The sequence below is a fragment of the Phoenix dactylifera genome, chromosome 9, assembly GCF_051530095.1.
Source record: "Phoenix dactylifera cultivar Ajwa chromosome 9, Ajwa_hap1_PhDact_Kaust_v1.1, whole genome shotgun sequence".
NCBI classification, from domain to species: domain Eukaryota; kingdom Viridiplantae; phylum Streptophyta; class Magnoliopsida; order Arecales; family Arecaceae; genus Phoenix; species Phoenix dactylifera.
The window spans coordinates 12,575,599-12,603,237 of record NC_143198.1 but is presented as its reverse complement, the minus strand read 5'-3'; the positions used below and the strand labels follow the sequence as shown (position 1 = coordinate 12,603,237).

At 38.1% G+C, this 27,639-nt stretch overlaps 1 protein-coding gene across 9 annotated transcripts; it reads right to left on the bottom strand.

The window, feature by feature from the left end:
* Positions 1–582: 582 nt before the first annotated feature.
* On the bottom strand, positions 583–27,443 carry ATSPO11-1 (Spo11/DNA topoisomerase VI, subunit A protein). 9 transcript variants are annotated; one of them, XM_088704229.1, is made up of 15 exons: positions 27,220–27,443; positions 27,043–27,153; positions 25,701–25,774; positions 25,413–25,514; positions 6,473–6,546; positions 5,411–5,427; positions 4,335–4,404; positions 4,220–4,256; positions 2,195–2,242; positions 2,048–2,106; positions 1,938–1,969; positions 1,726–1,831; positions 1,195–1,348; positions 1,024–1,087; positions 583–766 (listed from the first exon to the last, which is right to left on the bottom strand). In XM_088704229.1, the coding sequence occupies exons 4-15, from the start codon at positions 25,432–25,434 to the stop codon at positions 640–642; spliced, it is 810 nt and encodes a 269-aa protein (XP_088560355.1). In that variant the 5' UTR covers positions 25,435–25,514; positions 25,701–25,774; positions 27,043–27,153; positions 27,220–27,443; the 3' UTR covers positions 583–639. The 9 variants fall into 9 exon arrangements, with proteins under 9 accessions (XP_088560355.1, XP_038974940.1, XP_038974936.1 ...); XM_039119012.2 differs by having other exon boundaries at positions 583–784; positions 27,043–27,142; positions 27,220–27,431; XM_039119008.2 differs by having other exon boundaries at positions 27,043–27,142; positions 27,220–27,430.
* Between the last annotated feature and the right edge of the window lie 196 nt (positions 27,444–27,639).

Here is a 27,639-nt window from a genome sequence, read left to right as displayed (position 1 = left end):
TGCCAGTCTTCATTAATGTGCTAGAGTCGACTCGAGTAGCACTCGAGTCCACTCTTGAAGCCCTTCAAAATTAAGATCTTCTATTTAAGTATGTGGTCATTCTGGAGTCGGCTCCTCATGTCCTAAGGTCAACTCCTCTACTTCAAAACTTTAAAAAATCTTGCAAAATCCTTTCCATCTTGATCATTTTAAGTTAATTTCTTCTCCAAGTACATAAGTAATTTTGGAACTATTTTTACTTCTTCTACACATCCTTAAGTATCCAAAACATACGATTAGTAGACTTATACTCAAATATTTTGTATCATCAAAATCAAACTTTTTGAGCCACAGATGGGTTCGACCATAGAAAGCAAAACTTTTTTTTTGCACTGGCAATTTCAGTTTAATAATAATTGTGCTATAACAAAAATAATCATAATTCCCAACATTCAATATGCATGAACGGAAATGTGGTCCATCAACTTAATTGTCCATTTCATGAGTTCCTTGCATTTAAGACTAAACAGAGAATGCATAAATTCACATACCACGATCACATGATGTGCAACAACTGACCATGAGAAAAGAGAGCGAAAATAATTGATGCAACAATATTCATTATAACCTCATTATATCTGTATGAGACTAAGCATATACTCAGATATAATATCCATTTTGAATCTTACTTGGAATATACCAATCTGACAAAAATGATAGTGAATTTACAGACAGTGCTTCAATCTCAAATTTCACTCCCTTTTGCAGCATGATCTCCAGCTCCAACCTGCGATGCTAGATTGGGCTAAATAAACACATTTGACATGATCAAAGGTTAATAAAAAGGTGGTATTTCAATAAAATATGAAAACTAATAAAAAGTTTAATTGTCAGTCAAAATGAGGCCAGTTGCATGGTAACTAAGATTAAATATGAAATGATTGAAATTTCACATCATTGAGTAGAAAGACTTGAGTGTGTTTCTCATAGGAGATATGAAAAGTGAAAGTGTAAAAAGGAGGTATAAGACTGGCGAGACTCAACCTCCATTTTGGGGCTTCCTTGTGCAAATAGCATCTGGATAGCATGGCTTCAACTTTCTTCTTATCTAAAATACAATTGAAGATTCAGCGTTTGGCTTTGTACGGAAGATATAATCCAAAAATTTAAAACAAGAATGTAAACAAAAACATATGATTCATCGAATATAGTCACCTTCAGATGTCAAATGGAGAAGACAGTGATCCGGAAGATTGTACTTCTCAAAATCAGAAGGAAAAACTCCTAGCCAGCGTAGCTCAGGAACATGCATCAACATTGCATCATATGCCATTTGCTTCGAGAACAGATGAGATTTTAATAGAAGTAACTGAAATGAAATTAATCAAAAGGAATCTTCGTGTATGCTTATTTTCATGTTGCAGAGAAAAGTCACAAGTGGGGCCAACATTGCACTATTGATTGATTAATTACTGAAACAGGAAAATTTTGGGTACAAGAATCAACATGAGATCACCAGAGCATACATTTGCCAACTAGAAACCAAATATTATAACAGTAAACGTCATGGAATCACAAACAATCAAAAGGATTAAATTCAGAAACGGAGAGAGAATTCAGTCAGCGATAGAAACATGACTATGACAGTAGCAGTTAAGCATTTTTCCCACATAATAATTTAATAATATAAAATAAATAAATGCTTTAATAGGTTGGCATGAACACAGACAATGAATAGGATCTTACCATAGAACCGAACCTGTAAGTTGTCAGAATGTCAAAACCATAAGGATCAGAATCTACAAGGCAATAGACAGGCAAATGCAGCTGCTCAACAAGATGGCGCAAGAATCTGGTAGATAACACATGGTGACCACAACAACAGCAGTTACAGCAGTTACAAAATCATTAACTTAAGGTAAAGGAGTAGGAAAGAGATCACAAGGTGATGCACATACCTTCTCGTAGGAACATCTGGATAGCCTCTTCCCTGCATAAAGTTAGCTACATGAATCATTGATACTAACTAGAAATTAATGCAGGAAGGTAACCAAGAATGCATGCTCACCGTAATGACAATGCAATGATTCCTTTCACAAAATTGATCATTTGCTAACCGCTGGAAAACTGCAATAAAGAATATTATACAAAACCTAGATCAGGTTGAGCAATGGGGCAGAGCAAGAGCTCACAGAATTCCTAAACGAGCTTTCACCTGTTTCCTTCTCTACTACAAGTACATATTTGGCAACACTTGCAATATCTACCAAAAAAAATAAAAAATCTTTTTCAGATTGTGAGCTCAATATGTGCTCTTCAACAGGCAAGCAGATAAAAATAGATGCTCAGTTTTTATTGAAAGAAGTAAATTTCGTGGTTGTAAGATGATTGCTGAAACAAGCAGTACATGGAAAACAAACTTGGACTCTGTATAAGAAGAAAATTGAACAAGCAATTATCAAGGTCCCCCCATCCCCCTCCTTTGAAAATAAACCTGACATCTATTGTTCAGACTCTACTGAAATGTCTAAGCATCCATTGGATGAAAGAAATGAATGATCTTATCCATGAAAATCTACCCACAGCAACCAGTCCACAGGAATCGCTGATCATAGCAATTATGATATTTCACCAACTAGTTTCATTCCTCAGAAGCTCAAACCCAGAAAATCCCCTATTGTAACCTTCCAGGTAACATTGTTGTAAGACCTTTCATCATCAGTATGCTTTTTCTTGCCTTTGATACGCAACATTCAGAAACGGTCTACCTTTAAGAGAAACGTCACTGCTGCTATTGCTATTTTATTTCCCCTAACACTTCAGAAGCCAACACCCCCATAATATCACATAGACTCCATTGAACAGGTTTATACGTATCACTTCTCTTAAAGGCATAAGCTCTTCTGAACACCATTTTCAATGCATGGAGACAACAGATCCTCAATAAAACTTCAGCAGCTCTAGTTATCCTACAATTTTACTGAAATCTTCATTGCCCATCCTTGATCAGTCCCAAAAAGTATATGGAATCAGAGAACAAAAACATCTAATCCTAAATTGTTGCATTCTCAATTTTGTACCCAACTAAACAATACTTCAGATACTTTGAAAGTATTATTTGTATCCTAGAAGTTCCCTATAAATAATCTATAGATTCCCTTTCACACTGCTCTCTAACAGGCCCCAATAATTCTATATGTTCTCTTTTTCTCAATTTCAGAGGAAGCAGGATCCATATATGTGATCTTTACACCAGCAGTGTATGTAAATAGTTCCTTCATCTTCTCTCATCTGATTTAGGAAAGAAGCATAAATATTATTCCTTTAAATAAGCTTGAGGATTTTAAGCAACTTGATCGATCAATAGGTATATTTCTTGATGATAAATCCACTATAAATCCTCATTCTTTAGAAGACAACAAGACATTCAAACCATTCCCTTTCTCATTGAATACAAGAGCCAAAAAAATGAAACTATTCTTGATTCTAACAATGAAACAAAGGTGAACAAATGATTGATCCTTAGGAATATTCTTAGAGGATAAGCAAAGAAGCTCTTCCAAGCCAAAGAAGTCATCCAGAAAACAGAGATGATCCTTGTCACTCTATGCAGCTAAGCATGATAGTTTGTCCAATGTAAGGCATGCAGAGTTCAATCTACTTGCGCAGTATATATCTTCACTTATCCTGTGGAATTTAGATTCCTATTGTTATACAAGAAAGTTCTGCAACTATCTAGCTTGTAAAATTTTCTAGTTTCATTGAAAAATATAGTTTTTCCAGTAACAAGAAGTCAATATATATACATTCTTGTGGTTGATTGTAGTTAAATTGTAATAGTTCACAGTACCCACAGCCTATTTGTTCATGTCCCACAGTCAATCCAAAGCACATCAAGCCAATAGAATGCATCAGGACATTTGTATCCTGGTAATTTCCATTGGTTGGTATAAAAGACCATTTCATATATCCCTCATATTAAATGTGTGTCATTTTTTAAGTTTTACGAATCCTGTGCATTATTTAAAGTACAAAATATCTTCATGGAGTGAGTTCATGATCAGCTTAAACAATCTAAGAAACTTTTACTCCATTTTTAACAATTTGAGAATTCTTATCGAGGATGGTCTACATGTTTACAATTAGATTATAAGAAAGTAAACTTTGAGGAAAAAAGGACATTCTTATAAAGAGAAGTTGTCATGTTAATATCCACTATTATCATGACAAGACCAGCTACCTTTGATATCTTCAGAGTTTACTGGAACAGGATAGGCCTGCAAACAAACCCACTTTTGATAAACCCAGACAAGAGAGTGCAATTCTCAAAATTGAAGTATAAATTGTAAGCTTACAGTGTCAGGGCTCCTTATGCAACAACTTTTCCTACCAGCTTCTACAAATCTTAGCCAACCCATCACCAACCTTGACCAACAAACATAATGCATAAGAGATATTATGCCTCGTAATATTTCTTTCTTCTTGACATGCAAAGTTCAAGATAAACTATAGCTAATATACTCTTTTAGACAGTGACCAGAATAAACAAGTTGGACTGCAAGGCTAAATCATTTCATATTAACAAAGTGAAAAGAATAAACAATGCCTACACATAAACAAGTTGGGTAATGGAAGCCCTGAGAGTTGGTTGTGCATTTATCTTGAAAATCCTTTACAATAGGAACAATGCAGGATTTCTTTTGGTTTAAGAAATAAGCATTTGCATGGATATGCAGCCATAAATGAATCTTGAAATCACAGTGCTGGAGTCTGAAATCACAGTTTAGTGTATAGGGATCAAATCAGCATACAAGTATTCATTTTTCACTTAACAAAAGTGTTATTGCAGTCTAGTACCTGAGGTACCTTACAATAAAATGGTGAGGTAGAGCTGCTAGAATAAATATTTCAAGTTGTATTAGTCTATTCTTTAGAAAAGAAATGAGCAACTTTGTTCCATGTGGAAGTTAAAGCTTGAACTATTCAATTTTATATAAAAGTTCTAAACAAACAAATTAGGCTAACTTTCCATAAGAACAAGTCATGGAGATTTATTTTACCAGGCTGGCCCATATAAATGTAAAATGGCTTTTTATTTCTGATTCTTGATATGGTTGTACACAAGGTTCGCCGTCTCAGTATCGAGCCCTGTACCGATGCCACAGTAGCACAGTGTCGGTGCGGTACGGTATGAAATTTTTTTTGATATAACGAGTATCAGTATGCCACCCGTACTGAGTACCGGTACGGTACACCCCATACCTTCCGATTCGGGCTGGTACGGCATACCATGGTTATACACAATAAGCATTATGGAACTTGCAGTTATCTATCAAGTTATCAAATAACATATCATAGGAAACAAAACCAAGACAGAACATGGGCAAGGATATCTTCTATCATTTCACAATTCCAAGGTGTCAGGATCTACCCTTTTCCTACAGGCACCTGCAAATAGATGTAGCAAATATGGATTTCATTAAGAACTATAAAACAAAACTGTAAAATCAATTTATAGATTATGGATGCAAATATTAATGCATTTCTGATGGCTATCTTCAATCTTTCGTTCAAGCTATAAATCCAACTTCCAATATAGATTTTGTTCATAAATCAAGGCACCACCTCCTCATGGGCAGATATGGGATATGGGATCAAGCCTCATTGTTGAATCATTTACCATGAAAATGTAGAAATTGAAAGATCTTTTTCTTAACCATTAATTTTGCTTAAAAGAGCAATCACAATCATAAATATGAGACCTATCTTGTACCATGATCTAAATTTCCCCCTTTGGAGAAGCAATACAAGATAGATTACATGGCAATACATGATAACCTTCCTTCTTAATGCTCCCATCTTCCTTCTCTTTTTACTACTTTTGCCTAGCTATATCCGTCCCACCCCTGTGGAGCATGCTATTTTATGTACTTTGGTGAACCATTTTCGTAATGAGGTGGTCATGGGTTTTCCATCATTTTCATCAAAATAAAAGAAAGGAAAAAAAAAGATGGAATGAAGAATGTAGAAAGTTTACATGAAAGGAAAAAAAGTGATTAACATATTTGCATTTTGAAAGGTAGTAGATTCCCTTTGTTTGCTATATATATTTCTGCAAAGATCTATGCCAAACTGCCAATATTAAATCATCATATTAGACATCTCAGCATATTTAGGTATACTCTTGGGCGACTCGTAGATCAAACAGTTAGTGCAGTTCAAGCGCCGTCTTGCCCCTTTGATGAGCCTGACGAACCTCTTCTTCGACATTCCTACATCTCTAAGGCCCTCTGGCTTGCCTCGGTCCCTTACCCCCCATGCGACTCCTCGCGCCAAGGTACTTATTCATATCTTTTAAACCGATTTGCATCAGGCATATCAAGGGATTTGTACAAAAAAAAAAAAGAAATATCAAGAGAGAAAAAAACTCACGAACATGTTACAATACTTCTAAGCTGTATACTATTAAATATAACTTCATAGAAAGACACACCACATTAAGATGATGACGGCTGCATTTCAAAAGGATGCATATGTCATTGATTGCCCGATCAACAACTGCTTGCTCTGCAATGCAAAGAATTATGTCCAAAAAGGTAGGTCATCTTGAGCATTAAAGTTGCAATCCATTCTTTTCTACTTGAATATCCAAAACAATTTAGACCAACAGTTTAGAGCCCAATTTCAACCGGATAAATAGATCACAGCAGATCTTACAGAACATAAATATGTAATGGTTGTCTGGCCCAAATTCATGTTTCATCTTCATTTCTAGAGTAAGAAAATGACAAGAAAGTATAATGCACAAGCCAGTCAAGTGTTGATGGAGCCCAAGTTTCAAAACCTCAGAGACTGAACCAATCTTTAGGAAGGAAACATGCCTTCTGATCCTGGACGTAATATGAAATAGTAATAAGGGTGGTATGTAGTAGATCATAATGACTAACACCAGGGTTCAAGCCATAGTGTTTTGAGGAGGGGGAGGGGGGGGGGGCCTGAAGTCCCCAAGAACCCTTGGTATTACATGGTTGCCACTCCTTGGCCACCACTTCAATGTGGATTCTGCCCCACAAACAGCCTCTTTAATTCTTTCAAATCCTGGTGCCTCTTGAATTCCTATTAGCTAGCCCCACTAAAAGAGACCAGTAACCACCCTAAGTTAATACATAGTTCATATATATGCTGTTATCTCTCTTCTTAATCTGGAAGCTTTAGAACTCTCTTGAAAAGAAATCTTTCCAAATCCCATCTAAATAAAATTTCTGTACATATCTAGAGATATGGCCAGAATTATAAACTGCTCATATCTTGTGATGATTCTACTTAAAGGGGAGAGAGAGTAGGCTTTGAATCAAAAGAAAGGACAAGAAAAGTAGGGACATTGATTAAGGTGCTTGCAGGTTTGCTCTAGGAATTACTAATTATATTTTTGATAACCTTATTACTATACGCTAGAAAATTTTGGGCATGAATGTTTGGTACCTTCTCCCATTTCTTTTTCTTTTTTGGAGCGTAGGGGGGGGGGGGGGGGGTAAAGGGTGGTCAAATAGTTGATACCTTCTTCTATTTGCTTATGAATGGGGAAATCCATGCCTGCCACCTTCGTGTATTTGCTTTTGACTAGTGAAATTACTGCTAACTACAATAGCTCCATATTGCCACATGATTTGTCATGGGTAGGGGTTGTTCGGCATTCTAGTTGTCTTCTTTAATAGATGTTGTTGGCACTAATATCCCTCTTCTGCTGGTCTATGCTTGTAAGCTTGTAAAGCTTGTGTTTGGGTGTTTGCTAAATGTCCTGCTACGTGCTAATGATTTTTTATGCTATTCTACCATATATGAAGCTCTTTTTTCCCCTAACTAATTGCTTGTTGAATGAAGTCTAGATGAGGTCCCTTCATCTTCCTCAAAATAAGGTTAATTACAGTGACTGCAATTTTCTTCATGCTACATGCTTCAACACCATATTTGAGTTAGGATTTCATACCTGCCACTGTACTCTTACATAAAGTGTATTCCACCACTTTGAACTTAATCATGTATCTACCCTTTATATACTACTGCAAACTCCCAATCTGTCCTTTATATCCTACTGTATACTCCAATCCCCAAGCTATAAATGAAGAAATCCTGAGGAAAAGAAGAATCAATTGTTGGGAGAATGGAGTTGCCATATCCTGATTGCACTTTTCATTAGCATCTGCACATGAACCCTAATTAATTAGCAGTTGGTATGCATAAATTCTCTCAAAAATTGAAATGATTTGAGGCACACATTAAGTGCAAGGAAAAGTTAGTCGAGACTACTAATGCTGACCTTGAAATTCAAAAAATTAACCGCCTTCATTATATCACACCAATTCCCACAAGTTAGTAGTTACACTAATCTTGTTGCACCACATTGCAGGACAACTTTTCATGTGCATGGAAGGGGTGCCCCCTAATGTTACTCCACTAAGGATGATTTTTCATGCTACTTTATCATGCTTTAGCCCCTCAGGAAAAGTCCTAGCTCTACCATGCTCTTTTGTATGTTTTCCTTCTTAGTTAACAATAAAATGATGGGGGCGGCTGGGGCTTATGTCAAACTTCAACTTTAAAAGCAGCAGAAAAAAAGATATAATATCGAGTTATACCACAAATACCATACTATAGGATATCCAATGCTTGAGTATTATTCAAGTGTACATGGAAGTGTGATGTAGGACCAATTAAGGATAGCCCAAACTTGGTAGGTCCTACTAATGAGCTTACTCTTGGTTTAAGATCAAAGATTTTCTCATAGTCCAACTTTCAAAAATAAAGCGGGAGGAAACTTTTTGGCTCTTATCATTCAGAAGAAAAAAAATCAAAGAACTTACCCTGGGATTTTGTGATGGGGAAGGAAAAGAGGAACAATATTCTAATGATTTTGAGCTAGACAAGGGACTATACTTGACCTATAAGCAAATTTCAATAACTAGTACATGCAGATTAGTTTTTTTATAACAGAAATAAATAATCTAGGGGAAAGTTAAAGAAGAAAATCAAAGAACTAGTATTGGATTAAGAGAAGAGACAATGGGAAAAAGAGAGAAGAGAAAGAGCGACTAATGCATCAAACCTCCCTAACAAAAATCTCTCATCCATTCAACAATTTCCAAAAGCAAGTTTTTATAACTCTCTATAACTTGTTCTACAAGTAAACTAGAATTTTTGACTACCAAATAATTAATCTCCAAAATTTTTCCTAGAATATAAATTTTGGAATAAAAAATATCTAACATCTTAAACCATGGTCTGCTGAACCAATCCGAATCGCCTAGTTCAGACCGTACCGAGTCAAACTGGTGTAGGACCTGATTGGTTCAGCTATGAAATTCGGAATTCAGCCCTGAACCGCTATGAACCGGTCCAAACCAGGCGGTTCGGAGCAAAACTAGTGCAAACCGGATGGTTCGCACCGGTTCGAATGGGTCCCCCCTCCCCCTTTCTTTTAAGTAGTGGGAAGGTCTAAGAAAGCTTCCTTCATAGTTTTTTCAAATCTCCCTCCCAACCAAAAAAATGCATTGATTTCGATGATTCAAGAAGGATCCAACCCAAAACAAGGTATGTTTTTCCTCTCCTACCTCATTTCCTTCTTCTTTTCAACACCAAAAAATGCCGAGAAATTTCTAAAATAAGGGAAGGTGATTTTGGCATGATTTCATGATATGTAGTAGATCTATGGATAATCTACACAATCGCATTAAAATTTTTAATTTTTATTAAATATATAATTTTAAAATTAAAAAATATGTTTTTTGATTCAAAATTAAAAAACTAAAATCTAAAAAATAATTGTAGAATTGAAAGCTTATTTAGGGGCATGCAAGCTACTCTTAAGCTAAATTTGGTATCCACTTATTCAAATTTTGATGCGATTATACATATAATGACCTAGGTCTAAATTTTTAAAAAATTGAGAAATAAATAGCCTTTGATGCATATCCACAAGCTTAGAAAAATATATGCACTATCCATGGTAGAAATCTATATAAATTTGAGCTCAAATTAATTTTTTGAAGTATTATATTTAAAAATTATTTTTAAATTTAAAGCATAATTAAAAATATATAATTAATAAAAAATATAAAAAATTAGTATACGTATTACATAACTTAGTAATTTTTGAAGAAGAAAACATATTCTTCTGAATTTATAATATTTAAACATATTTTAAATTTAAAAATTATTAAAAATACATAAATAATCCAAAAATATGAAAAATTAGTACTATGTATTTTTTTGAAGTAAAAAATATAATTTTTCCTCTTAACAAAAATTTATTATTTTTAAATAATTAGAAAATCGATGTACTTGATAAATCTACAAGAATGAAACTATCGAAAAAAAAGACCTAGAGTGTACATTGGTTGGGATCATAGGCAAATGCTCTCGGGTCGACACAACTAAAAATGCAACTAATGCAACATAAAGTTCAAAGGAGAAGGGATAACCAGATTGAAGCAACACCTGGCTAGTGATTATTCCGAGGTAACTATGTGCTCGAAATACCTACAAGAGGTCCCGCAGCTGATGACAAAATACTTTCTCAGAGCAGCGAAGAAGAGGGTTGCAAAGAAAAAAACGGAGGTGGACCGCCAAGTGACAGAGTCACCTTCATATCACTTCAGAAAATCAGAGGTGTCCACTGCAGATGACGAGGAAGCACAGATCCAGGTCGCCATTCAGGCGAGCTTGGATGATTAGTAGTTGCAGGATGAGGTACCCAGGCATAAGGCTCAATTTGGGCTTTCACACTATGAATCGAGCTCTAGTTCTACAACCAGCAGGGCAATCCAGAATTCAGAAAGATCTTCTCAGTTAAAAAGGCCATTAGTAAAGGTGGTGGTCGTATTGCATCTGTCCTGGAGGATTTTGGTAGTAGAAAAAAAAATTTCAGAAAGATTCCACCAAGAGCCACCATCTATGATTTAGATCCACATGCCTTCTCAAGTAAGGATTTGAAACAGCAGAGGGTTGACACCATGCTAAAGAAGGATAAAAGGATATGTAGCAAGCTATTGGATCCTAATTCCACTTCAACCATATTCCAGCGAATGCAGCAGATAACATGTACTATAGATCCGTCATTTTCTCCATACAGGATGCCGGTCTCGGTATAGATACTCCAAGACCGAAGGACATCTATAGTGAACTGCTTGACAACAATATACAGAACAAGTGGCCCACATATGGACTAATGGTGATGTGTGATGGTTAAACCAATCTAGCTAAGCAGAGCATCTTCTTGCAATACTATAATACGAAGACTTTCTTCCAAAAGTCGATTGATACTCCCAATCAAGTCATGATGCCATATCCTCAGACTGATGGAGGAGGTGATTGATCAGGTAGGAGAAAAAAATGTCATGCAGGTTATCACTGATAATGGACCACAATATTAGGCCACTGGAAAGATATTGGAGTGACAGCCACATTTTTTAGATCTCATATACTACACATTGTATCGACCTGATGTTGATACGCATTGAGAAGATTTATAGGATGCATCAGAATATGGAGACATCCCAAACCATCACCAGATATATTTATAACCATGTATGGATCCTGTCGCTAATGAGGAGGTATACAAAGGAAGAGATCTTGAGACCAGGTGCAACACGGTTTGCACTACGTTGCACTTGATAGCCTCCTTGAGAAGAAAGGAAGCAATAAAGCATATTTGCGAGGGTTGACACTGAAAGATGCATTATGGAGGACTTGGTGACGAGGCAGACATTATGGTAGCAGGCCAAGAAGATAGTGAAGGCTATCAAGCCATTATACGAAGTGCTTCGGACCGTAGACAGCAAGAGGTACCCCTACATAGGCTTCTTATATAAGAGAGGGCAAAAAATCAGATCAGGAAGGCAAATTCAATGCATGCCTAGGAGCACATCGACATCATTGAGCGACGATGGGACAACCAGATGAGTAGAAACTTGCACCTAGCAGGTAAGCAAGAACATTAAAAATTAGACTACCCTTGTACTAATATATAATTTTACTAAAATAATTACAAACTCTACCTCCAACTTACTACCTGAACCCAAGATTTCAGTACATTGTATCTGGAATCGATATGAATAACGAACTTCTGGCCACTCTACATAATATAATTTACAAGATGGAGCATGATCGAGAAGTCATAGCCCAAAGTTAAGAAAGGTAAGTTAAGTGACATGCGCAAGTTAACTTGTGATTTTAATGATTAACATATTACAATACGGTTCTTCTTCACAAATAAAAATATTTATAGAGAGCACTAATATAGCTTTGGAGTCTCGACAGCTATCGTAAGTTAAAAAGGTATGAATCCAAATATATTACATATCAACGATAACTATTACCCGATGTTAGATAATTACTAATATGATACTATCTCATCTGTAATTTTCTTCAATATTTTTGCAACTAAATGGTAGATTCATTTTGGTTTGTCCTCGAAAAATCTTAAGCGGCTAGCTATCCGGATCCTCTTCCAGACGGTCTTCTCAAATGGCTATGAGCACAATTGATCCACCTTCGTCCTCATCCACAGCAAGGAGAGAAATCGTCTAACACAGAAGCGTCTCAAGTCTCAACGATCTTGTATATGTTCACTACAATCTGAAGTTAAAGATAAAGTGCATTCAGAAGAAAGTAGAGCTGAAGTACACGGATTCGATCTATAATGCTTTTGTTGACGATAAGAATGATCCTATGATCGGATGGCTTGTGGACCAGCAGCAGGAACCAAAACTTGATAAGCCAGGATTCCACTATGACTAGCCAGTTTCATAGCCAACGAGGCTAAAGTGGATGCAAAGACAATTTTGCCCTAATCATTCTACAAAATTTCTTATCAGGATGTTCAAAAAAAATGCCCTAAGAAAAAAAGATGTTTTACTTTCTTTCCTCTCTAATCTCACCCCGAACCTTCCTCCTCTATCCTTTTCCATTCAAGCCATTACCCTTCCAAGCTTTATCATCCCCAGCCTTCTTTCCCTATCCATGGACTCCAGCTGATCCTTTGGCCATTCCTACTTTGGTTCTAAAGGAAGTTGAAGTCCAAGAGTCGGAAATTCTTCTTTTCTATAGGTAAGCTCTTCCTCTAAATTTTTTCCATTCGAAAATGCATTTCTAGTATTGTTTTCAAACATAATTCCAGACAAAAAAGCAAGCTTTTTGTAGTGGTTTTGTCTATCTTCTACTGATTAGAATCTTGTCTATTTTTTTGTTAACATATTTCAAAAGTAAAAAAGAAGCTTCTATAGTAATGGTCTTTTAGGAGATATTGGGCTAAAAAATTAAGTATAGAGCAGTAAGATTCTTCGATCTATAATAGTATACATCGTTCCTCCCTCCTTAACACACATTTTATACCTAATACTAGGTATGAATGGGTTTTCTGTTTATACCTAATACCTAATAATAGCATTGAAGTCCATGTACTTAACCTTTTATTACCGTCTGCATTAAGCATTGCATACTTTATGTTGGATGCTTTTGACCATGTGTTCAATATGTATGCATATATGCAACATTGACTATTAAACGGGCTTATCTTAATGGGTTTTATTAAGATGCTATTGGCTTAAACCAATATCCTCATGTACATCCTATGCCCTACAATTATTTATGCAATGCTAGCTTCTTTAAGTAGATGTTGCGGTCCCCCTTGTGTTTAAATTAAATAAGTTTTATTTTCTAATGTGTTTCTTTACTTAATGAGAAAGATATCATGGTCCCCCTGTATGAAATTTATAGGGTTTCTGCAATGCATTGTATTGGATCTTGTGCATGGTGGTTGCTTTGTCACTACATGCATGAATGGATCAATTACTACACCATGATGCTTCAATAAAGTTCACACCTCATGTGCACTATAGTGGAGTCTTGCCAATCACTTTGACAACTGTAATCACTGGATAAGCTTCTCATCGAAATAGAGAAAATGGCCAAGCAGCTGGATTATAATAACTACACACAATTCTACTACCTAGTCCGTGGGCAGCTCTTTGAGCTTGGTTTAAAACCTTTGCAAGGTGATAAAGATGTACTGAGATGCTCAAGATCATCAATTAGGCATGATACAATTCAGATATATATTGAACATTGTGTAAAGGCCACTGAGGTTGCAGAGGAGGAAATGTCTCTACTCATATCATGTCAGTCGAGCACACAAGAAGGAAGTTTATATGAAGAGCTCGCTCAAGAGAAAGTTGATCGTTTATTTGAGATATGCCACTATTGAGAAGAGCTAAGCCAAAAGTGCATCACAAGCAAACTAGGCCAAGAGTGCATCATAAGCAGACCAGGCCAAGAGTGCGTCATAAGCGGACCCTAAGAGTGGCAGCCAGGCTTCACAAGCAGACCCTGAATTTTCTTATTGTTCAATTGGTGAGGTATACAATCATAGAGCCCCTCCCAGGACCCGACTTAACACTTACTTAATGTTATCTGCTCAATCCTCTCAAAGGGCGAGGGCACTTCAGCTCTAGTCTCACCTCCTTATAGAAGAATGGAGCCTTTTTTCTTCGATTCGGTGAGGTTGCCTGAATTGGTCTAAGAGTCAGGGCTGTTTATTCCGTTAGGTGTTTGGTTTGGTTATGGAAGTCAGGTATTGGATGCCATCTCTGAGGTAAGGGATGGGATTCAATACCGGGTAGGAAAGGCTTCGCCGTTTGAGAACACCGGGGGGTTCGGGGGGTGGAACCCCCTGGCATATCATCGGTAAAAATAAATATCCTATTCCCCCCCGAGGGGGCCTTTGGGGGGGTAATGTTCCATAACCTAAGGAAGGGGAGGGGGTTCGGGGGAGGGGAAACCATCCCCTCACCTGATCCAACGGAAATAAATTATCGAAGAGAAAAGATTCCCCATTCTATATTTCTATAAGTATGGAGCCGACCGTCGCAGTTGCGTACCTAACAAAGACCACCACCATGTCTGCACGCAGGTGGCTTGGTTGGCGACCCCCGCAGTTTTGAGAGTTGAAATGTCTGCTGAAAGGCAAGCTACTACACCTACCCATGAAGCTAGAACAACTAGGCAAATAAAAGGGAAGAAACCTACCAGGCCAAAGAGGGAAAGCAAGAGGAAGAGAGCTTCTGAAGGAGCTTCTGATAAAAGGAAGGCACTTGCTGATAAGGAAGAAGCCTCCAACGATAGTGATAGTGACTCTTCTGTTGTTCTTAGTGACTTGTGAAAATCTGATGATGACATTAGTGATGATCTGTTTGAGCAGAATGTGAACAGGTCTGTAACAGAGGAGACAAAGCGATAGCCTGAACAATCTAGACTGACTAGTGAAGAGGACATTGCTGGGGACCATAGGATTCAGGGCAAGGAGCTAGAGTCTGATGGTAGCAGTGGTGAGCTCAGAAGCCTTCAAGATAACAATGAGTCTAACATAGATGGCTCTATCAGGCCAAGGTACTCTGAGTTCAATAAAGTGCTGACTTGAAGGATCTTATAATGCTTGAAGTTAGGAAGAAGTTCAACACTCCTAATATGTCTAGGAAAGTCTCAAGACCTATGCTATTCAAGAGGGCTTTGACTTCACCTACAAGAAGAATGACAGGTGGTGGGTTACAACTATTCACAAGCAGAGTTGTGGGTGGAGGATACATGCATCTCCCATGCAGAGGGAGGAAACATTTTAGATAAAGACCTTCAACCCCAAGCACATCTATGGAAGCAGTTCCAGAACCACAATGTGATCTCTACATACTTAGCTCAAAGGTTTCTAGAGGATGTCAGGTCTAACAGTAAGTGGGGCTTAAAAAGTTTCAATGACAACGTCAAAAGGGATGTAAAGGTCTTTGCCTCGAGGTCACAGTGCTACAGGGCTAAAAAAAGCACTTCAAATGATTTAACACTAAGTCTAGATTGTTCACACCATCTACTCATGTCCTCCTCTATCACAGACTCGTCCACATTCTGCTCCAGTAGATCATCATCGAATGTTTCAAATCACTAAGGAAAATAGAAGAGTCTCTCACTGCCACTATCACTACCACTAGAGACATCTCCCTAATGAGCAAATGCCTTCTCCTTGTCAGAAACTTTTTCAGAAGCTCTCTTCCTCTTGCTTTCCATCTTTCACTTGATAGATTTCTTCCCCTTCCTTTGCCTAGTTGTTCCAACTTCATTGGTAACCCAAAAGCTTGCCTCTCAACAGACATTTCAACCCTGTCAAGTTCAGGATCTGCTTGTGATGTCTAATTGTCATCCTTAGGATTTGCTTGTGATACACTCTTAGCCTGACCTGCTTGGGATGCACTCTTAAAGAGTTAACGTAGCTTCTCTCCTTTACAATGACAACAACTGTCTCACATAAACGATCAGTCTCCTTCTAAGTTAACTCTCCATACAATCTACATTTTTGTGTGCTCAACTGAGATGATAGAAATAGAGGCACTTCCTCCTCTGCAATCTCGGCAGCCTCTGCACCATGTTTAACATAAATCTACACTATATCATGCACCTTAATAACCTGGAGCATCTCCAATATGTCTTTACCTTGCAAAGATTTTAAGCCAAGCTTAAAGGACTGCTCGGGGAGTAGGTAGTAGAACTAGGTGCAGTTATTGTAACCTAGCTATTTGGCCATACTCTCTATTTCGATAAGGCTCATCTCATTAGGATTATAGCTGTCAAAGCGGCTAACAAAGCCCCCACTATAATGTATATGAGACAGAAGCTTTATCAAACCATCATGGTGCAGTTCTATCATAAATAGATCCATTCTTGCATGTAGTGACAAAGCAAACCCACGGTGCACAAGATCCAATACAATGCATCCCAAAAATTGTCCAAATTTCATACAATGAGACCACAACATCATTCTTAATGCATAAATAAACACATAAGGAAATAAAACACACTTAATTAAACCCCAAGGGACCACAACTTCTACTTAAGAAACTAACACTAGCAAAGCTTCTTGCATTTGTTTGTTAAATAAAGGTTACACAAATAATTGTGAGGCATAGGAATGAACATGAGAATGTTGGATAGAGCCAATAAAGGTAAGTCCCAGGAAAGCCAATAGTATCTCAGTAAAACCAATTAAAGACTCGATAACCCACCCATCCACCTGCCCATTTTACAGCCAGTGGGGCGTAGTAATCTAAGACAACACATGCATGTATGCATATATTAAACACATGACTAAAAGCATCATACATAAAATATGCCATGATCTATGGAGTCGGTAATAAAAAATCTAGGTATAAAAACTTAATGTTTACTGGATATAGCATTGCAGTAGCCATTCATGCTCAGAATGAGGTATAAATTGTGTGTTTAGGAGGGGGAAAACTAGATATGCAATAATAGGTTGAAGAATCTTACTACTTTACACTTAATCTTCAAATCGAACATCTCCTAAGAGATGACTACAGAACATTTTTACTCATGATATATGTTAACCAAAAAATATTAAGACTCTAATTACCAGAAGACAGACAAAACCACTACAAAAAGCTCTGCATGGAACAATGAACAAACATAACAATAGAAATGCATTTCAAAATGGAAAAGTTTAAGGGAAGAGCTTTGCTTCAAAAGAGAAGAATTCCAGACTCTTAGACTTCAACTTCCTTTGTAGCAAAGGCAGGGATGGCCAGAGAACTAGCCGGAGTCGGTGGACAGGGAAGGAAGATCAAGGATAAGAGGTTGCAAGGGTAACAGCTTGAACGAAAGAGGACAAGGGAGGAAGGTCAAGTATGAGATCACAAGGGGAGATAAGTACAATGCTCTTTTTATTAGAGCATTTTTTTTAAATGCTCTAATAAAAATTTTTGTAGCAACAATGAGGGCAAAAGTGTCCTTTATGACATTATCTTAATGACAGGCTCAAAACCACACTGAACCACTTAACTAACTTTAAGAATCTATTTGAAACATTTTAAACTCAAAGGGCACAAGATGAAAATGACCCTAAATTGAAGGGGTGTCCTGACAATTTTTCCTAGTTTTTATTTCAGTATGTAAACTATCACAAAGCAAAACACTAGGGTCTGACCTCTTAAAATATATTTAGATGGCTTTTTTAAAAGGCCCTCTTAATTGTTTTCTTTACGTAGTGATCCCTAATAAATTAATTCTCTACTTCTATAAACTATAACATAAAGGGGCTCAACTAAAGCAAAATAATAAAATAGATGATGAGACCACTAAAAATTTAACAAACTAGAGAGTCAACATCATCTAAAAACTAGTTTTCTTCTACAAATAGACTAGCGACCCTTTGTCAGTGCTTATGGTAGGTTTTGAAGGCTTATAGATCCACGTCAACTCCCTCCGGCTTAAAGAAATTTACCTTCGATAAATAAAGGCTCCGGTATAGCTATATCCAAGTTAATCTTCTAAAGCAAGGTCTGTTGAACTAGTAATAAGGCTTGTATCAGTCAACGACTATTACAGTATGAGTCTGTAATTTCTGTTCCGGGATGTACCGACACGAGAAGAGCTAGGGAGAGGGAGAGGAGAAAGGAAGAGAGAGGAGGGAGAGGGAGAGGAAGAGGGAGAGAAAGGGAGGGAGGAAGGGGGAGAGAGGGTGGGGGAGGCTTACCGGCAACATTGGGCAAGCCACAAGAGGTAAAGGCGGTGAGCCTTCCAGTCATGGAAATCTCCTTCTCTTCACCAATAAGTGCAATATCAAGGAGCACCGGCAAGCTCTTCGCCACCTCCTGCTAGGGCTCCTCAGATGAGATGCAAATATTGAGGGCTTTCGTGCAGAGAAGGTGTAGGGATTCAAGCCAGGAATGGTGGTGGAAGTGGCGGAGGGGCGGCGGAGGAAGAAAGAGGAGGGGTTTTTGAAGGGCTCCAATGGAACCGAGGTGGATCTTGGGTTAGCATTAGGAATAGGTTTGGGAAGAAGGTAATTCAGAGAAGAGCGGTGGCCATAAGATCGCAAGAGAGGGAGGCATCGTCGAAGAAACAGCATCTAATGGCAAAGTGAACTAGAGAGCCTTTGAGCTCTCGAACCTTTAAAATGCAAGGGCAGGGAGCAAACCAACCCATCCCGCTGAACCGTTCCAACTTGGCATCAATTCGGATTGGAACGGTTCCGCAATCACTATTCTGAAGCTCCTCCTGTGTGACCCACACAGTCTTCCATAGGTTGACCCTGCCTTTTTATAACAAACTGCTGACACATGCTGGTGTGAGTGGCAACTATCCAATCATCTAAAATATCCATAATTTCCTCTCTCCTTCTAGGAAATGATGGTGGTGGTGGTGTCATTATAGGGAAGTGGGAGGTGGTGGTGGAATTGTGAATAAGGTAGAAGAATCAAAAATAAGTTGTATATCCAATAAATCAATAAAAGCTTCTAGCTAAAAGGTAAGGGTCTTCACCATTGGGAGTTGGATTGGTTCCCACGTAGGTCGGTCTAAGCATAGGCACTAGCATTGATCTTCTTAATGATACTGTATGGGACATTTTTTTTGGAATGGAGCTTCTTTAAAGTACCTTTAAAAAACCTCTCAAGCAAGGTCCACCGTACCGACGTACCGATGGGCACCGATACCGATTCGGCACTGGTTGGAACCGGTGTCGAGCCGACTAAGAGAAATCCAAGAAGCGGACGCACGGCCAAGAAAAAAAAAGCCAACACGCGGATGCGCCCGCGGAGGTCCGCGTTAAATGCCACTCTGTGGCATTAAATGGCCCACGCAGGGCATTCCGCGTGGGCACGCTGCCCCGCACGCGGACTCTTTTTCCTTTTTTTTTCTTTTTCTTTTCCTTCTCTTCCTCCTCGAACCTTCTCTCCTTCTCGCCTTTCTTCTCCACTCTCCTCCTCTCTTCTCCTCTCTTCTCCTCTCTTTCCCCCTTCTCCCGCGAGCACGGAAGGAAGGAACTGACCAGGAGGGGGCGATCCTCGTCGCCGTCGTCGGGGTGCTTGAGAGGGGGTCGGCCCGAGGCTAGGTGCGAACTGCGAACTGATACTCTTCTTCTCTTCTTTTTCTCCTCTTTCTCTTCTTCTTCATCTTCTTCTTCCTCTTCTTTCTTCCTTTTTCTTTCTCTTCTTTCCTCTTCTTCCTCTTCTTCTTTCCTACCGATGCGAAACATTTTCAAAGGCTGTACCATACCGGTCACGAGCGGTACCGATATGGTACGGACGGAGCCGGCCGGTACGCGCCGGTTCAGCAGAGCTTGCTCTCAAGATGAATAGATACCATTACCATGTTACCTTCCTGAAATTCTTGGAACCTGTGACAAGTGTCTGCAACAAATTTAGTTTTCATTACTAACAATTATTTTCCATCTAATCTCAGCATGCAAGCAAATAATGCAACAAGTTCACTGGATATGGACTCAAATGGTAAGGGAATGAGATTAATAGATTTCTTAGGTTTACAACTCATGACAACCTAAAAAGGACTATAACATATCAACCTATTGATTGAACTATTGTATACAAACTTAGCCATAGGAAAAATATATCCCAAGATGACACATAATCACCTATCAAGCATCTACGAAGATCATTCAACTCCTAATGACAACCTTTGTTTATCTGCCAGTTTTGGGATGGTAAGCATGGAAAACTGCAACTTAGTATTTTGCATTTTCCATAAACCATTCCAAAAATAACTCACAAACCTGACATCCCTATCAATGACAATACTCTAAGGAAGACCATGCCCAACAACTTTCCTTAAAAACACTAAGCTACGTATGATGCATTGTTTGTCTTGCTGCAAATATAAAATGCTCCACCTTCAAAAACCTATGCACTATAACTAGAATTGAATCATGACATCTAAATTCTAGGCAAACCTAAAACAGATCCATGTTGAGGTCTTTCCATGTGGTATGTGGTGCAATAGTGTGTGCAATCTCAAATTATGCTTTCTACTCTTTTCCAATTGACAAGTATGACACTATGAAACAATACATGCTAAATCCGTAGGCCCAACATATACCATCTCAGTACTAACCCCGTACTAATGCCACCTTATTACTGCGTCGATACGGCCCCTTTACCGCATTCCGGTACCAAACTACTTCGGTATGGTATGGTACACTCCGTACCGTCCAATTCGGTATAGTATACCATACCTTGACTAGGCCAATAAAATCTATCCTCAATTGTACAAGATGTGCACCATCCAACAAAGATTTGTAAATCTTCCCAAATCCTAACACATGGTGTACTCATTCTTAATACTTTCAAATCCAACCACCTTGACATGTGCCAAATTCAAGGTGGTTACCACTCTGCTAAGTGTATCAACAAGCTTGTTCTCAAATGTTTGAGAGCAAATGTGTAATCCTGTATAAACCTGACCAAGGTCCTCATTTCTATCGTAAATTCAAATTATGTAGGTCCTAATGGTGAAAATAGAGGACAAACTCCCTAGGCAAAATGCACTAATGCCAATACCTCGAGACCTAAACAATCACATAAAAGTCCTTGTCATAGGTGGAATGCTTTTGTTAGACCTTGTTTAATTTCTAACAAAAGAATGCATAACATGCCACCTCATACCTTGTTTAATTTCTAACAAAAGAACGCAATAGGATGACTTCTTAACTTAATACTCCACTTGTCCCTGCACCTGAAGCATAACATACCACCTCAAAGGCTTTAGAATAATCATAGTTACGGTACTAGAGTTTGCAACATCTTCTCCTTAACATCCTTAAATGCTTTAGTTACAGATTTAGACCATTTAATACTCCCCCCTCTTCATGTCATTGGTGATGAGAGCCGCAATGGTGCAAAATCCCCTGGCAAACCTCTTATAAAAGGTAGCTAGGCCATGAACAATGCTAACTCATGAGGATTTTGAGATTCAAGCCACTCTCTAATAGCACGCATTTTTTCAGGGTTAGCTGCAACTCCATCAAAAGATACCATAAAACCAAGGAATACCGCCTAAGAGCATACGGAAAGCACTTCATCAAATTAATATAGAGCTTTTCCTCACAAACAACTCCAATAACTTGACAAATATGAAGGAGATGTTCCTCCTTAGCCTTGCTTTAAATGAGGATGTCATCAACACAGACCACTAGAGAAAGACCAACTAAATGACAGAGACCTATGTCATATCTCACATAAATGTGCTCAGTGTATTGGTTAGCCCAAAGGTATGAGTAACCATTCATACAACCCATCTCTAGTCTTGAATATTGTTTTCCATTATCTCCAAGTTGGAAATGGAGCTAATGGTAACCGTTCCAAAGATCTATCTTAGAAAATACATAAATCTAGTTATCATATTTGACATATCATCTAATCTAGATATGAGGAACCAATATTTGATCATGATCTTCTTTGTGGCTCGGGTATAAGTAACATTCTCCAGCTGCCATCCTTTTTCAGTATAAGCAATGCAGAAATTGCACATGGGCTCAAACTCTCTCTGAGAAAACCCTTCTGCAGAAGCTCAGCAACTAGGCATATTCCATTAGGTTAATCCTATGATAGCAAAATAGGTAAGGATGACCCTAGAACCAAATATATGGCATGTTATATATCCCTAAGAGGTGGTAACTCATCAAGCAATTCACTGCTTGTCAGGTCAAGTAATGCACATGACTAACCTCTAAAGGAACCTCAACATCATCTCCTAGTGGAGGTTGTTTTCACCTCCTTAGCCACCAAGGCATACACAAATCCTTTCTCCCTTCTCTCATATTCAAATTTATTCAAAACATGCAAGGTTTTATGGCTTTTACCTGCAATTTATCTTTATTTTGATGCTTTTTCTCTCAATAGATGAGAAAAGATTCAACACAACCTCTTTTCCATCAAATTTAAAATACATATACCTTGGTCCTCCCATAATGAGGAATATTTAAGTCACTTAGCCATGGCTTCTTAAGTAAAACATGTGCAACATCCATGGGAAGGACATTGCACCATGCTTGGTCTTGGTAACAAGCATAGTGGTTTTATCCTCCCAAGCCACACGTTATAGGGATGAGGGTGTGGCTCTGACTTTAACTTCATCCTCTCCAGAGCATTCTTGGAGACAACATTCATGCAACTGCCTCCATCAATAACTGCCTTACAACACTTATCACCATAGTTGATGTATGTATGAAAAATTAAGGTGTCTCCAATCATCCTCACTCTTGGGTGTGCCAAGTACACATCTTATGACATTTACCCTGTGCTCATCATCCTCAAAGTCCTGCAAATCCTCATCACTAGTAACCTAATCAAGAACATGAGTAATCTCCACTAACTCATCCTCAATAACATTCTCAGCAGCTCCAACATGTATGTTCCCAGCAAGGCGCTGAAATGTGCAAGCATAATGTCCTGATATATGACATAACAATGGACAGTACTGCTGGCATATTTAGATGATTTAGCAGCAACAGCTTTCCCCTTAATATGTTCAGAGGAAAAATGCTCTACGTTCATGGGCTCAATTCAAAGATAGTTTAAGCTATAAAAAAAGAAAAGCAGAAAAATTGGATGATGCTCATGGTTTGCTAATGAACTTAAAAGAGAATGTTTAGGCAAAATAGATGGTAAAAAGATCTTAAATTAGAACAAATTAGACAAAATATATCAAATTAAATATATGTAGTATGTGCTATTTTGATAATTTTGTATGTGAATCAAAATCATTACTATCAACCAAGGTTCTCTAAACCGACCGAACCGACGTACCGGTGAAGACCGGTACCAGTTCGATTCCGGTTCGATACCAGTTCGGAACCGGTACCAAACCAATTCTGAAAAAAAAAATGCACGGACGCATGCAGAGTGGCATTCAAAAGCGGCCACGCAGAGCAGCGTGTGGGCTCGCTGCCCCGCATGGCGAGCCCGCGATTCCCACCACGAGGAATGCTCGCGGGCACGAGTTGGAGACACGTTTTCCCATTCGCACCCGCGTCCCCATGCGGGCGCGCTTCCCATGACCTCTCTCTCTCTCTTTTTCTTTTCTTTTTCTTCCTCCTCCTCTTCTTCTTCCCTCTCTCCTCTCTTCTTCCCTCTCTCCTCTCTTCTCCTCTCTTTCCCCCTTCTCCTGCGAGCAAAGGAGCTCTTCTTCCCCACGAGGTGCTCGGGAGGAAGAAAGAGGCCCAGTAGTGCGACAGGTCTTCTTCCCCTCTCTCCTTCTCTCTTCTCCTCTCTTCCCCCTTCTTCCCCGCGAGTACTGGTGCAGTTTGCACGGGTACAAGCCTGAACCGGTGCGGTTCGACCAGTATTGGGCTTGTACCGGTGTGAACCGCACCGGTACGGGCAAGAAACCGAATTCCACTGCTGTACCATACCGATGGAGGCCGGTACCGGTACGGTACAGGCTGAACCAGTCGATTCCAACCGGTTTAGCAGACCTTGCTATCAACTGAGTACTATAGATTCACAAGTGTGGTTGGGACTGTTCTTTAATAAACGACCTAAGCCTTTGTGTAATTTAGCAGAGGAAAATCACAAAGAATATCAGTCTAAAGCAAGCCTAGTAGACACACTGAAAACAACAAATTAGGATTTTGAAATGATATCTAATCTCGTATTCTTCTAAGTATTTTTTTTACTTTTCCAATTTCTCTCATTTTTTATGTTTTATATTTTTTATAATAGCAAACAGTATATAAGATTCACATTAGGAAAACTACACATGATATATCCAAGGGTCGAAAACAACTTAGCACACTCTAAAATGGTGAGCAAGATATCTTATTTTAATTTGCATTTGAATTTTCTTTGTTTTTTTTGGGTTAATCTCTATTTTTTTCTGATTTATTCACTGAAAGTCCAAGTCTAAAATCAAAGCTGCTGAAACTGTTCTCTCTTTCTTTTTTTTTTCCTTAGTAGCAATACCCAAGATTTGGACACTTGGACCTCCTAAGGTGCAAGCCCTTAGGGGAGAGCAATGTTGTTGAAACTGTTAAAAATTAAAATCTCCTGTTCCTAGCCAAAACCAAGCAAAAGTTTTGAATCCTTAACTCAAAATTATATCATACAAGATGAACAGGTATTCTCTAGAAGACTGTAACTGATTAATCCCTTCAGTAGACTGTTGTGTTTTCTTGTTATTTTTCATATACTTTGGGTAGGAAGATAATTATGCTATAAAAAGAAGAGGCAAAAGGAAATCATGGAGAAAGTAGCTTTTGATCTAAGAATTCAGGTTCAATGAGAAAAAGAATAGAAAATATGCCCTCCAAATCATTGAAAAACCCTTGAAGTGTAAAGTCAAATGTAGAAGACGATGTTACTGCATATTGTCATTTAATATTATGATATAAACACATTGCATGCAAACTATGATGTTGTCTATGTGAACCATCCCTCTCAGCTGCTTTTACGACAAAGGAATAACTTCTAGACAATTTATTATCTTCTGAGATCAACAACAAAATGTAGGAAGTCTCAAAAGGTAAACGAGATGATCAATTTATAAAAGTTTATTATTGCTGGATATTAAATATACAGGTTGATTACCTAAGAAAACAGATGGGTGCATGTAGTAGATATCCCTCTTGGATGCATGTCTCTTTTCTTGTAATAGCTGCTGTATAATTTGTAATACTCTAAGCAGTACATCTGATAAGAGAGGACGATAAGCATGCAGTCAGTATATCATGCTAAAAATTGGACTTGCTAAAGCTGCTAATCTAGAAAAAAGAATAAATAAAAGAAACAGAACAGGAAAGAAAAAATTCTGAAGTCACTTTGAAGAGATGATCTAAATTCAAGCTACAATAAACATAGATAACAGTGGTAACCGACCTAGTCTGTAAGCATGGCTTTCCTTTTCAAGTGAGATTATTTCCTTGCCAATGGGCAAGTCATAGTTGCAAATACTGCACCCAGACATAGAAAACTGTAAGAGAGGTGAACAAGGGGAGGGGGTGACAGTTATAGGCATACATCTATGAAAGAGCATTACATGTACAGAGAGTAGTAAATAATGCAAAACAGCAAAATGTTAAATGAACATGGCTTTTAATATATAATAAAAGAAATATGCATCTTGAATGCAAATTTTCTAGTGAGCAAACTACAAAACTTCAAATCATATCTCCCTGCATTGCCCATTTGGGATTCCTGTAAAGTAAGACTGTGTGATTGTATTACTTTTCTGAGCTTGGATTAAAGCATGTTGTGATATTGTGCTGCAACCTCAGCATGAACAATCTGCTTGTCTCTGTCTTCGAAATTTAGCATGCTGAAGCACACATCGCACTTTACGACTAATTTGATTCAGCAGGAAAAAGAATAGGCAAATGGCAAGATATGAAATTTGCAAAATAAGGTGGCAATAATATTACTCAATTAAGACAAAGCATGTTCCATATGTCATTATGGGGTAATTATTAACTCAATCCAGATCTTTGGACAACTAATTTTCCGATTTAATGTCAGCTAAGCTACCTCGAAGCCCAGCATTCAGTAGCATTATATTGCACAAGAAGAAATATATCATTTGAAATAAACACCTTAGAAGCATTGATGCAGAAGACCTAAAACTCAAAGATGTTTCCACTATGCATGCCTGTAACTCATAATTTCACCAAAGACTAAATGATAAAGCAATGATGAGACCCTAAGCTCCAAAAACTATGAATTCATGTGAAGAACACTGATTTGTTATATAGCACTATGCCCCTAGAAATTCTTCAGTAGCATAGTCCTCAATTTTCTTTCTTAAGAAAAATAGTTCTCGATTTACTTGAATACAATTACTGCAATCTAACACCTTTTTATCAGAAAAAAAGCACACATGAACATTGCCATAACTTCATCAATCTTCAATTACCATCACAAGGTGAGCTTAGATTATTCAACTGTTCATACTTCAAAAGATTCAACCAAATTCCACCTGATAACACTAGGTTAACTATAATCCATATGCGCGCAGATCAACAAGCTGATCGATAAATAAGCAGCAGAAAGAACAGAGCGATCCCCTTATAATCAGATTTCAAACCAGAAGCTTCGATTTTGCAAAAAACTTAGGGTTTTCATATCCCTTTTTTTCAAGGAAAGTTGGGACGAATTCAAAGAATGGCATTCCAAATAGGGAAAAAAAAAAAATCGGCCAGCAAAGAGCAAGGGAAGAGAGGCAGACCAGTTCCCGGAGGGATCGGAGCAGTAGATCCGGAAGCGATCGAGGGCAACCGAAGGAGCGCGATTCCTGGAGATATCCTGAATGAGTAATAGGACGAAACCTGCAAGAAATCTTTCCGCGGAGGCATCAGGAAACGATCGTAACGAGAAGCAGCAGCTGGGTGTGCTTGCCATCAACCTTTGATTTGCCGGAGGACATCGGAAGGGTTCGAACTCGATGATCTTCCCACCATATTTCGCCTTCGCCTTCGCCTTCGCCGGCCGAAACGTGGCGGGACGCCGGGCTTTCCTAGGAATTTTAAGTAACAAGTTTTTTCCCTGGCGCTCTGATTAAGATACTCAAGGGGGAAAAAATGAAGAAAAAATATTTAAAATTGAATAGCATAATTTTAGACTTTTAGAATTTTAGTGGTTTCTCTATTTTATCATTTTAAAGACGGGTCCGGGCTTCAGGTTTTGGGGCCAGCCATGTAAAGCTGGCCTTAAAATCGTTCTGTTACATATAACAAGAATAATACGAAAAATAATTGAAAATTAAAATATAATTTAATAATAATAATGAAATAATAAAAATTTAAAAATAAAAAATATACTATAA